This window comes from Nothoprocta perdicaria, unplaced genomic scaffold, assembly GCF_003342845.1.
Source record: "Nothoprocta perdicaria isolate Ctin4 unplaced genomic scaffold, notPer1 scaffold_547, whole genome shotgun sequence".
Classification (NCBI taxonomy): Eukaryota; Metazoa; Chordata; class Aves; order Tinamiformes; family Tinamidae; genus Nothoprocta; species Nothoprocta perdicaria.
The window spans coordinates 75600-88715 of record NW_020455807.1 but is presented as its reverse complement, the minus strand read 5'-3'; the positions used below and the strand labels follow the sequence as shown (position 1 = coordinate 88715).

General features: G+C 39.0%; 1 protein-coding gene and 1 long non-coding RNA gene across 2 annotated transcripts in view; both read left to right on the top strand.

The window, feature by feature from the left end:
* The first annotated feature begins 923 nt into the window (after positions 1-923).
* LOC112955243 lies at positions 924-2421 on the top strand. The gene is made up of 2 exons (XR_003250850.1): positions 924-987; positions 2386-2421. It is a non-coding gene; the product is annotated as an uncharacterized LOC112955243 (long non-coding RNA).
* Positions 2422-8397: 5976 nt separating this feature from the next.
* The window catches only part of SOS1 (SOS Ras/Rac guanine nucleotide exchange factor 1), a 41732-nt gene continuing 37013 nt past the window's right edge, over positions 8398-13116 (top strand). The window contains exons 1-3 of the mRNA XM_026048521.1: positions 8398-8511; positions 10856-10987; positions 11452-11616. Coding sequence (XP_025904306.1) covers positions 8470-8511; positions 10856-10987; positions 11452-11616 — 339 coding nt within the window. The 5' untranslated portion in view covers positions 8398-8469. The remainder of the gene's footprint in view (positions 8512-10855; positions 10988-11451; positions 11617-13116) is intronic.

The following is a 13116-nucleotide window of genomic DNA, read 5'->3' as shown; positions in this document are numbered from 1 at the left end:
CGAGCGCCCCGGTTTAATGGCGCTCGCTGAAGGCCGCCGTGGCTGAGGAGGCTTCGTGAGGTCAGCGAGCGGGCCTGGCCCTGGAGGAGGGAAAACATCCTCCGGACGCAGTTCTCCCTTTCCCGATCAGAGCTCTGCAAGCAGGAGGCTTAAGGTTAACGGGAGGCTTCGGCTGCTGTTGCCGTGGCCGCGCTCCGACGCTAGAGTTTGGCCATGTGCAGCCGTGTTTTGCTTGGTTGTAGAGTTTGGCCRGGGTGTCTGCGCCCGAGACCTGTGCCTGAGGCCGGCCGAGCAGCTGGGGTTGCCGGCCCAAAGTGCCGGTCTGCAGTGTTGCAGCTGTACCCGTCTGGTGTTTCTTCCCAATTTCCTGTTGCAGTGCATTGCCTCGTGTTTTTCTGGGCATGCTCTTTGACATCTCCAGTGTTGCGTGGCTTCATCCACTTCTTAGAATTCTTACTTGTCTCATCCATAACATATGCTGTTAATGCCTTATCAGGGATAATGCTGATTGTTAGTCACTGTTTCAGAAACTAAACTTCTGGGCTAACAGTGTGACCCAAGCTAGCCCTGATTCTTATGCTGCTTTTAAGCACTTGGACAACTAGCCAACTGAAGCGTGGTTGGAAGCTGGAGCTACTAAGATCCAAGCTCTGGAGAAGTTGTTCCTGCAGTAGATGGGTTACTCCCTCCTATAGCAGAGGTTCATTGAGTTTGGAACAAAGCTTAGAGCTAAATGCTGGAGGAAAAGAACAAGGATCTAAAGACAAATAGGAGTTGGAATGCTGGAATTACTTGGTACATTTGAAGTGCTACATTTCATCCCAATGGACGAGCAGTTTGTGGAGCCTCCGTGGATTAAAGATCCTCACGGTGTGAGACGGATGAACACTGCTGGGAAAGGAAAAAAGGAATGCTGGAGTTGGAAGATAACAGCAAGAGAAAGCCAAAAATGATGAGTTACGGRCGACAACAAATGGGCCAAACAAGGTATGGTGGTCTCGATTTCACTGTATTATGCTTTATTTCTTGTTGTGTGCAGAGGGGAGGCAGGGCGAGATGGAGTTCCTGTTGAAGATTRCTGTCCACTCAAACTTGCAAATGTAGGGCAGATGGTAACTCTTCTAACCTCAGCCCTTTGTGAGATTATCACCTGCCAAGCCACTTCTTGCAGGCTGTAGTCCAGTGTGCTCCAGAATTGTAGTTTTCTTTGCGTACTATTCCTGTTCCTATAAATGTAGAAATGAAGCAGATCTCTGCATTGCCATCTGCTTTACTGACCGCCTGGACACTCTAGTTACAGTAGCATCTTAAATGGCAAATGGAAGTATTAAAAAAAAAATACAGTATATTTTATGAACTTGTATAGGTACATGTGTTTCAGGGTTTTACCCTCATGGGCTCCATGAAGCCATGAATATAACTGGCAGGTGTTACCATCAAAACTGCCAAGGCCTACTTTGACTATCTCTATCACTGGAAACATCCAGTGGGCTTGAGATGCTGATCATTTGCTGTGCTATAGGCCCAGCCTATAGCTAGAGGCCGGCATGTGTAGCTGGTAAAACGGAGAATGTTGACCATATGCCAGCAGGGTTAAAGGGCAGAACTGGTCTGGAGGGAGACAAAGTGCCCTGTGGCTTCTTCTGCTAAGTCACTGGAGTAAGCTGTCTGGGTGAGAGTCAGTTTACCTGAAGCTCACGTGCTACGAAGCTCATAGTTGCTAGAGGAGAGCTCTTTTCTTACGACTGTCAGTAAGCCGGCCATTCTGGTACTTAGTCTCAGGTAGTGACAGGAACCAACTTACTAAACTCGCCCTTAAAGCCAATTAGATGTACGAATAGAGATGGGATGTTTTCCCGTGCACTTGGAAGGCAGACCTGACCATTTAAAAAAGCTGTAATGAAGTGATGTCTTTGATTAGGAGGGCAGCATTTTGATTTAATATTGCTAAGTTTAATGCCTACCATGATGGAGTGTCCTCAACCACTGGAGAGAACCACCATATGTGGGTTGAATCACTAAACTGCCCTTACCCCTTTATAACTTTGAGTTGGCTTATAGCATGGAATACAAATTACAGCCCCCCAAACAATTATTTACAGTGGTTTAACAACACATAGCTTCCAACTATGTATTTTTTCCCAAGGAGGAGTTGTGATTCCATGTTTTTATCAAACAACAGAAAACAGAACATGCAGTGAGAATAAATCTCTTCCTACATCAATGGATGCTTAGGGAAAGTATGCCTTGTCTTTCGCTAGATGTTGACCTTAACAGTAGATTCTGTGATGCACTGTCTTTGCRTGGAGCAGCTGCATTCACCAAAAGCAGCACTTGTACCATTTAGGTCATAATATAATGCCTTTTCTTCTGATTTTCCTTCAGATGCTGTCAAGATAGRCTCTAAAGGACTTGATGAGGAGGAAGAATGTGTACTCTGAGGTGTTTCTCTGCCTGGTGACGTTTATTTTGAAGCAACAGAAAAGGAGTCTTAAGGAGATCTTCAGCGGCTGTCTAAAGGCAGTTGATCTTGATGATGAGATATAAGAAAAGGAAGCAAGAATAACACCTGGGGTTTGAAACTGTGGTTGCGGAGAAGGACGGAAAGTGAGMTGCTGGTGCTGAAGAGAAAGGATTCAAGATGCATAAAACAGCAAAGTGGCTGGAGGTGGAGAAACGTGCCTTTTAATAAAGAAATGGAAGTCTTGGAATTAGAACTTGGAGGAGATCGATGCGTCTTTCAACTTTGGTGTTCTTTCACTATTGATTTTATACATGTACTTTGTTTTGACTACATTTTGGGAGATATTTTTTTCCTAAACATTTTTCTAAACACCTTACCTTCCATTGTGGCTTCATCTTGCTTGCATAGCTTTCATTTGTGAAGTAGGAGTTTCTCTGCACACCTCTGACTTGTTTTTTCCCTGTTTTGAATTTAAAATTGAAAGAGATGCAAGGACTTTCTTTTCACCCAGATTCAAAACACTCTATTGTTTTGAAGTAGCTGAGCAGTTAGCAAGGCAAGGCTAGATGTGTAAGGTGTGCTCTCAGAAGTTGCTGTGACCAGTATTGGTTTGAGGTTACTTGACAGTTTAAGAGCAATTTGCTGCTTTGGTTAAGGCAGAAGTTTGCTTTCAGGTAATCTCTATATTGTGTCTTCTGTACAAATGGAGCAAGAGACAAGTGTCCTAAGTGACTTCAGGTACCCAGAAAGCCATGGCTGACCAAAATGCTTTTATCTCAATCTTTCTATTAAATCTGTCTTCACACTCATACCACTCCAGTTGAAGCTTGGTACTCAAAATGCCAGTAGATGTCCTGAGTGCTGCTTTTCTGCAGATATGGGACATCCTTAGTTTCTGATGGATTACTGGTACATCTCATGGCCATGGAGAATAAAGTTAAAACACTCCCATAGTTCAACTCTTAATGAAGTATTTTCACTTGTCGACTGCAGCTGTTTAGTACTGCTGCCTTGATGTAACTGTTAGCTAAAATCAGGATATTGCAGACTACATGGACTTCTTCTGAAATTTGGATCTAAGACTTCTGTATTTGGTTTAATTTATTGGAGTTTTAACTGATCAAGGTAACAAAACATTGCATAATGGCACTTGCCTTATATCATGAGAATTCTGCCAAAAATAAAAATAAAAGCAACAACAAAAAGTGCAAACTTTCTAGAAAATATTTTTAGAGTGTTTAAGTAACAAGCTGGTAGTTGTTGGTAGTGCTTTAGTCATTGAAGAAAGGTTGCAAAAGGCATGGTGAGTATTCTTAGGGCCTGTTAGGTTAGTGAAGACTTTCAAGCTAACTGAAGAAAATACCTGAAAAAGAAATTCTTCTGGGCTATTAAAAGTCTGTTGGACAAACGGTATCCACAAAGACCTGTTTATACTGCCTCTCTGTATGTGGTATTTTGAAGGCTTAGGAAAATATTCATAATTAATAAAATTTTGCCCCATCTAAAGTCCTTTTGGAAGATACCTTGCTCTGTGATTTGGGAGGACTGGTAAAGGCCAGGCTTCTTTCCAACTTGAACTAATGTAATGGAACACCATAATTTTATTTTTAAACCTTTTTCCTCCCTCTGGTGGCAGGAAAATATTTCAGCATCCCAATAGGTAGGAAAGACAGCTGGGTCTCTTTCTTTTCTTTTGCAATCTCTATCTCTCCTTTAGCTTCTTCCAGTTTGTTCTCACAAGGCTGTAGTAAACACAACTTTTTTCTGTCTCCTGTAGATGCTTTCTTACAAGCACTTGAGGTGTGGTACTCAGCAGTGAGGTGTAGAATTGTTTTGCAGCATCCATCATTTGACTTGATATCACAATGCCAACAGATGGGTAATCTTGCCCAGATATGAAAAATAGAATCTCTTCCTAACATTGAATGCTTCATTTTGAATCTGACCCTCCCTTGGGTAACGTTAGAATGATTACGTTCTTGAATATGTCTTTTCGAAGCTGTTAGAACTTCTACTGTTCCTACTGGGCCGCAGTTCTATGGTTGTCTCTCTACAGTCTCCTAGTAGGTTTTTTTTTGGTCTATTCTTTTTTAACAGAACAAATACTGACAACTATGACTCTGATTACATTGATTTTTGAAGGTGACAGGGAAGCATTGAGGTTGTATTTGTAGTTTCATGCTCAGCATAAATCTGTCCTTTATTTTCTTGGAGATGAGGTGACCCTGAGGAAGAGGTAACCTGAAATTGTTTCTGTGGAAGTTTTGTTTTATGTCAGTCAGATTGATGAACTCGCTGTGCGGTTGTGGGGACTGTGTTTGCTTTCTTACCTGTTGTCATATACCTCTTAAGGGCAGAATAAGTAGCTGCATATCATTCTAGACTGTACCTTGAATTATCACGTGACCAACCTAGGAATTGTTCTGCTGGACTGGTCAGAGATGAAACCTCTGAGCAAGTTGAAGCTGTTTTGTCTGTGTCTTTTAAACTCAGCCCTCCATAGGATTTTGGTGTAGGTGCCTCTTGTTTCTAGTGAGGCTTGTGGGTGCATGTAGATTGTAGTTTATGATGCAACATCATAAGTTCAACAGGCATGGTTTGAGAAAGATCTGTAGAAAATAAGTGGCTAAAGGGTTATAATAAATGCAGTATTTTTATCCTTGTATTGCTCATTAAAATTTATAGTTGGGTTTCATGGACTTTTTTGACAGCTTGTCAGAAAGCTTGTTTGTTAATTTTTAAGCTACTGCTGCTCTTGATGGAAATTGCTTGCTCTTGTCAAATAAAGTCCATGGTGATCATACCATAGGTTTTTCCTATATGCTGGTATGATCTTGTTCTTGAGCTGCTCAGGGAATGCTTGCTTTGCTTATCTTTTGAATTTAAAACGATGCCACGTCTCTTCCTTTTGAAAATTAGAAAAAGACTGAGAGAATTGAGCATTCAAAAAAAAAAAATCCCATCAGATAAGTTGAATGACAGCTGGAGCAATTGAGACATGGATTTATAGCTGATATAAATTATATAAGACTATTAAATTGGGGGAAAGGGTATTTTGATATACTGAAGTTTTTCTTAAGCTGTTATTTTATGTATATAATTTTGGTTATGTTTTAGCAGGGAAGGAATAGATTCTGTTGTTATTTAAAGAAATTAAATGTTTGCAAATTATCTTAACATCACTACACTTCAGATGATGTTAGTCTGTTTGCTTTTATCGTGTAGATTCCTAACACTGGATTGCAAATGATCTGGTGGGATTCAAGCCATGCTCCCTTCTCTGAAAGGAATAAAGCAGGGTGACCCAGTCTCTTTAATGTGAAATCTGAACTGACTTTATGAAAAAGATGGACCCCCCCCTCCCTAGTGACTTGATTTCTTTTTCTTTTTTTTTTTTTTTTCTTTTTGGAAGCTGTGATAACCTACCCAAACAAATGCTCTCATTTCTCGTCTTATCAAGTCTTGCATCTTTTCTAGTGATGCATTGTGTCTTAGATCATTAGCTTCTTGAGACTTGCCTTGAGTACTCAGTGTTTCAATCTGAGCATTTAGGTGCTCAGATTTGTAGCTCACATACTGAAATTACATGGTCTATGATAATTACCGCAACATCCTGTAATTTTGCTCATTAGTCCGGTAGTTTTCTTGCTTTCCCTTGCATGACTTTGAAACCTAAATGATACTAAACCTCACTTAAGTAGCATTGCAGCTTACGTRCTGTCTACTTAACACAGACCCGGTATGTTAGTAAGCAAATGGTATCTCATGATGTTTTTCTGTGACAAGGTGGATATTCTGCATGAGCAGAGCTTGCTAGTGCCAGGAAATGATGGCCTTTGAGAAGAATGATGTAATTACCCACAAACCTAAATGCTTAGAAAAAAATGTTTGGAACTTTTATCTTCTGAACTAGAAGTAGGTTATCTGTGTTGACCTCTTTGGCTCACTGTGTCTAATGTTTCAGGTCATAGCCTGATGTGACTTATTTTTGTGGTTGTTATTCATATGGTATCTGTATTGCAGACTGAGAGCATACGATGAGGCCATGTAGGTCTAGAATCTGTTCTCCAAGCAAAGGAGAAAGAACCGTTCTGCGTCACCCTGGTTCTCTGTTTCTACTGTACAGTTGGCTACGTAATCAAACACTTTCTGAAATAACTAGAGTATATTGTAGGGTCAATGCAGCGTTAATTTGTTCAGCTCTGAAGGAAAAAGAGAAGGAAAAACAAATTCCATGCAACTCTTATCAGCTCTAATCTTTAAGAGAATCTTTGTACCGGTCTGTAATTTCTGGTGGTGCTGAGATGCTCCTAGACAGGTCAGTATTTCAGTCATCATTGTTTGAACTGTCAGTAGTGCTTGGGCTGGCTGTTACTTGGCTATCTCTAAAAGCACACTCTGTAGCTAGGTGTAGTTATTTTTTTGGCAGAAGTGAAATAAATGGCATCAAAATGCTTGCTTTAGCTAGGCAGGTCGAGAAAATTTCTGGTCTATTTTTGGTCAAGTACTTTTAAGTTGCAGTAATAGATTTTAGAGATGTTCTTTAAGATGTTCTGCACACAGGAACACAATCTGCAAGTAACTAAACCCGTGATTTAGCATATTTGAATGTTAACAGCAGTTGTATGAACACCAGGACTATGCCCAGACATGAAGTTTCCAAACTAATGAATTCCTTAGTCGGCAAGTGGATTTGTATTTAAGGCTGTTTTGTRTTAGAACTTTGTAACAGATTTAATTCTTGCTATAACTGCAAAAGGGATGAAAACTGAGCTGCGAAATGAAATAATTAGKGCAGCAGGATTTGAATATTGGCATAGGTTTAATATTTTGATGAAACAAGATTGCTGGGTGTTGATTGAAGGTGGAAAAGTTCCCTTGCTAGTGACTGGGTGAACTGGAGGCATTTAGTGTTGGGTGCTGAGGAATGGTAAAATGACGAAATTGGGACTTGAAATCTGTGTTGCGAAAGTTAGCAGTCAGCTCACTGGTATAGTATTTGCTATCACTGTTTAGGACTGAGATTAAATGACTTGTCAGTTTAAGCTCTGAAGGGCTGTGCTTTGAATACCTGCAGTTTAACCTGTTTTAAGCTGCCCAGTTTGTTAATGATAGTGCAAAGAAAAGTCAATCTGCAGACTAGTTTGGGAAGTTAAATAACTATCTCGAAAAATAAATTGGTGACCTGACCCTTTGCAGGAAGGTGGAGGTTTGTGCCTCAGCTTTCATCTCTTGGGAGGATCAAACTTTGAAGGACCCTGAACAGCTGACTAATACTGATACACTATTGTGGTATTTTTCTGTGTGTTTTCGATTCTAGAGGCTGGCAGCATCATTTAAAAAAAAAAAAAAAAAAGAAGAGCATGGAAACAAACCGGACAACTCTAAACCAGGCTTGCTAGTGGGAGCGAAGTGAGGATGGGCTAAATCATTTGAAGGCAAAGTATTGCTGAAATCTAAAGAATTCAGACAAACAAGCAATGTTTCCATAATGCTCCATCTTTGAAAAAGTTCTGTATCTGTGCTGTGATTGCTTGAGTGGCACACAGCGAGCTGGCAAAAGGAGAAATCCCGTAGTTAAAGCTGATTGTAGAGAGGAAAAAGAGTAATCTAGGGAAAAGACAAATATATGCAATGTTTTTTAAACCATTTTTTTTAATTGCCCTGCTAAGCGCTCTTATTAATTAGTTGTTTTCTTGACATTAAATGCTACTAACAGCAATTTGAGTGCATTTAGCTTTTGAGGTTTATGCTTCTACAAAGTGTAAATTAATGTTTTGCTTAATTTCTGGGTGATGTGCTTTGCAGAGCTGCTTTTTTGTTGTTGTTTTTCTTTGCTTTTTGTCAGCTTCTCTGGAAGCAAACACAGGTACTGTGGAAAGAGCAAAATTCAAAGCCTGAATTTTTCTGTTTCGTTATAGGTTCAGGCACAAGTCCATCCTAAACTTTCCTCTACTGAAGATGCTTTACAGTATGTCGAAGAGTTAATTCTCCAGTTGTTAAATATGCTGTGTCAAGCTCAGCCAAGGAGCTTTCTGGATGTAGAGGTACAGTGAATATTTTCTGCAAGTCTGATCTTCCAACTTCTTCCAACTTAATTGGAACAGTTGTATGAAAAGTCTAATACATGAATCATTTCCAAATGTAAAATTGAATGCACTGACTAAGGAAGAAAAACAGTAATTATGTAATTTTATGTATCAGCCTCAGCATAAAATGTTTTGGTCTTGAGTTGCTTAATAGCACTTACATATATATATATATATGTTATACACACACGATTTGACTTCATTGCTCAGTACAGAGTAAAACTGTTTTTGTATAATTAGAGTTGTATGGTGATGGTGAGTGTTACTTCACTAAGTAAAGCTGACTGGTTTCTTTCAGAAGACCTTTCTGCACTTGTATTGCATTCAAACTGTAGCTGCTTAGTCTGAAACGTTTTCAGTGTGATGTTTTAGCATGATTTCTCTCTTTTCTTCTTCCCCCTTGCCTCAGCAATTTGACTAAAAATAATTCAGTTGTTCACTCAGAATGAGTTAAGAAAGAGTTCTTTCCTCTATATTGAAACCTCATAAATTTATCTTTTCAAAGTCCTACAAACTCCCTGTACTTGGAGAAGCAGCCTGAAATTTGAGGGAAGGGGTACACATTTTTCTTCCATCTGGGAAGCAGTCTAAGCTATAAGTTTATAGCTAAGTCATAAAATTATAGCTAAATTATAAGATCTAAAATTATAGCTAAATTATAAGCTATAAGCCCACGAATATCTTGGTAGTCCTTGTGTTTTGCCACTGACGGAAGAAGACGGCTTGGTTACAGACTTCATCTGTGGCGCACGTGCTCCTTTTCCGGTAGCTGGAGGCTGTGGCTACACCAGGTTAGGTAACAAAACAAGGTGCAACTTCCTTAAGGTCTGAAGAAAACAGTGTTGATGGTTCCCTGCCAGAGATGTGTAGGGGGCTGAGAAGCTAAGAGATTGTGGGCAGAGGCCTGGGCTTAGAATAAGGCTGGAAAGTCAAGAAATAGCTGTCCTTAACTCAGGGTTCATGAGCTTCTTCCTTCTCTTCTCTTCTCTCTTAATTGCTATCCCCTCTTAATAGTGTTTCAGCATCCCCTCAAGTGACTGGCCTGTTCTGCAATGTTGTTTCTGTGCAATTTTTGGGCGTTATTTATTTTCCATTATTTTTCTTTAGCGTTGTTAAGTACAGCATTAAACACAGTGTTAATATGTTAAGAGCCTGTGAAGTCAGGTTGTTAAGTCTTGCATTTCTCATCCTAAGGGCTTGAATTAAATGCAATCAGACAACCTCAGTTTACCCCGTTTGTGTTTATGTGTGATGATGCTGTCTTTAATTACATGGTCAAACACATTTATTTTCCCCCTACAGGATACCCCTGTTGTTCAGTCAGCAGACTGGACTGTGCTAGGGGAATGAATCAGTATTGGATAGTGAACAGGACTATTTGTAGGACCTCTCCTTTCCTTTAATTGCAGATGGATTCCAGGGGAAGGGTCTACTTTGAAAAGTTGGCTGCCACCTTTGCAGAGTTCAGCTTTTGTGAAGGAGGTTTTGTTTGGGAGTTCTTCCTAAGTGGCCATTAATTTCATCTTCCCCATTTCGTTGTTGCTTAAATTGAGGCTGCATTTACATAAGTTAGCGCCCACAACTGAAAGGGTGGGAGCTGGGGTCTGAAGAAAAGAAACAAAAAAAAGATGATATCCAAGAAATAGGGTTACTAGCATTTTTGGACTACAGGCTGACAAAAACAGTGAGGTTTTTGAACTTCCTGCATGCAAATTCCAGTGGAGTTTAGAGTATAGGAGGATGTAGGTGCATTCAGGCACCCTGTCTACTGGAAGGAGCGAACAATGAGGAAAAAAAATCAGGAGAAAGCTGCATTAGAGATATTTAGTCACCCTGCAGTCTGTGCAGTCGATTTTTGAAAAATGAGGATGCTCTTGAAGAGTCTTTTTGTTAATGTCTTCGTTGCTGTGTTCGGTGTGGTGCACCACATACTGATCAGTGAAGGTAGAGCAGAAAATGCACAGCATCTCATTGAATGACCAACATCCATTCTTATACATGGAATGAAGTTCTATGATACTGTGTAGTTTTATACTGAAATGCTGAGTTATCAGATATGGTTWCAAAGAGAACAAAAAAGCTCCCTGCAAGGGGAGCGTAATTCTGGCGTTTCTCATTTTAAGCACTCAGCTTTTTTGTGTTGATGATATTCTGAAATTCAAACTGTTGAATTTAAAGATATAAGCCTCTATAATTGAAATAACAATATCAAACATTTAAGTAATTGAAAGTGCTTTCTTAATGTAGGAATATAACTAAACTCATTCGTGAATTTACCCTTTAGTTTTGTCTTCTCTTTAAGGATCGCGTTCAAAAAAGTTTTCCCCATCCTATTGATAAATGGGCAATAGCTGATGCCCAGTCTGCTATTGAGAAGAGGAAACGGAGAAATCCGTTATCGCTCCCAGTAGAAAAAATCCATCCTTTATTAAAGGTAAGTTTTAGAGTTAACTTTATGACCTTATTATTTAATAATAATTAATGTTACATAATTTCTTTTTCTGATTTTCCTGTTTAGTGAATTGTACATATTTTTTCATTCAAGTCTTTAGGACCTTTTTTCGAGAAATTTCTTAATTGTTCACTTACCACTTGTGCAATGCCAAGAAAACAATCATTTGTAGCAAATGAGAACTTAATTTTGTTTATCCAATGAGAATAAAATAATTTTAAAGAGTTTTTGGGTGATGATTCTTTCTTCTTGTCACCTCCACATTTAATAGCAGACTAGCATTTGTAGGTCTACAGAATGCTGTACTTGCGTTACTAAAGTAGACTGTAGATGTGTAGTGAATGTTTATTGAATAATGTCCTAAATTTCTGATTTTTGATTGTATCCTTTGGTGTATGTTTGATCAACTGAGTAATACTGGAGCACTTGTTTATTTTCTGTTTCAGGAAGTTCTAGGCTATAAAATTGACCATCAAGTATCTGTTTACATAGTGGCAGTATTAGAATACATTTCTGCAGACATCTTGAAATTGGTTGGGAATTATGTGCGGAATATAAGGCATTATGAGATTACAAAACAAGATATTAAAGTGGCAATGTGTGCTGATAAGGTAAGCGTAACTTGTTTCTCATCTTAGAGAGGAAATGTTTAATTAAGTCTTGAGAGGATAGTGTTCGTTTCTTACTGCAYTCAAAGAATGTTGCACATTTAAAATGAAAGCTTATTGCACTAAAATATGGTTCCAGTAATATTGCAAAGCTTTCAGAAAGCTAATTGAGCTTACAGAGCTTTTCTTTGCGCTGGATAATAGTTCACTGTCTCTTTTTGAAATCTTCACTCCTCTAATCCCAGCAGCATATGTATTCCTTAAAACTTGCTGTGGAGGAACATTAGCTTCAAAATCTAACATTCCTAAGTTGTGATAGTGGAGACTTATTTTATAGCTTGAAAAAAGAAAGCTAAGCTAAACTACGGACCTTTTCATAATTAATGGCCTAGTAATTTTAAAAAGATGCAAAAAAAAAAAGTCTGATCCTCCTTAGAGTTCCATAATTTCATCTGTAAGTAGTCTTTGCTGCGGCTTATAAAGAGGACTTGCCTTCAAGTAAGACCCTCCTCTTAAGGGAGGGGAATTCAGATTCTCTAATCTTGCTGAGGTCTAGAGATTTTGTGACTTAACACCCCTTTTCGGTGTTTGGTCGTGCTCTGTCTCTAGCTAGACTCGTTTCTGTTTCAGTGTCTTGTTCATCCTTGCTTGCCCTGCCTGGTCTCACTTACTTCCTCTTAACAGAGGGTGAAGAAGGTATCCTCGGAGATCTTGAAGTGTGAAGTATTTCTAAGGATAATTGTCTTCGTTTCTCTTGTACCTGCCTGGGTCAGTGGAGGGAAAGTATTTGATTTTTTTTATTTGTCATGATAATAGGGACGATGCAAATGCAGTGTAATTTTTTCCATTGTAGGTGAAGCTAGGGAAAAACAATGGAAAAACCATGAGGAGTTTGATTCAGGAGCTTGCCTTACAAGAGAAACTCTTAGTATATGCATAGAAGAGATTTTTGAAAGGAAAAAAGCAAGTGTATATTGGGTTCCTACCCCCAATATACTTTTTTTTATTTCCCAAAACAGAATTACATGGCCTTATATGCATATTTTTGTTTGTGTTTTTCAAGCACTTCCACACTTTTTGTGCCATTGTTTTCTCTGCAAAATTCTGTCTAGTTTGCAAAAACCAAATTATTGCAATGCAAGATTTATTCTGCAGGATGGACTAAATGCTATAACTGAGATGTTTAATATGTTTACTTTAATTAGTTTTTGTGGATTTCATAGGAGCTTTATGTGCCTTATGAATACAGTCTGGAATCTCCTAGCTCAAGTATGACCTAGGACTGCATCTATGAAATAATTACAAGCGTTGGAGCCTCCTTGAGTACCTATATCATTCCATCTAATTGCCCAGAGCAGAGAGCATGTAATATCCCATTTTCCAGAATTAGCTAGGATTCTACCTATAATCTGCATTCCATGCAAATTCCCTGCCTTTAAAAAATTATTCATCTTCTACTTGTAGAGTGTGTATTCTAGAGGAAGTCAATGCAAAATAACTGTT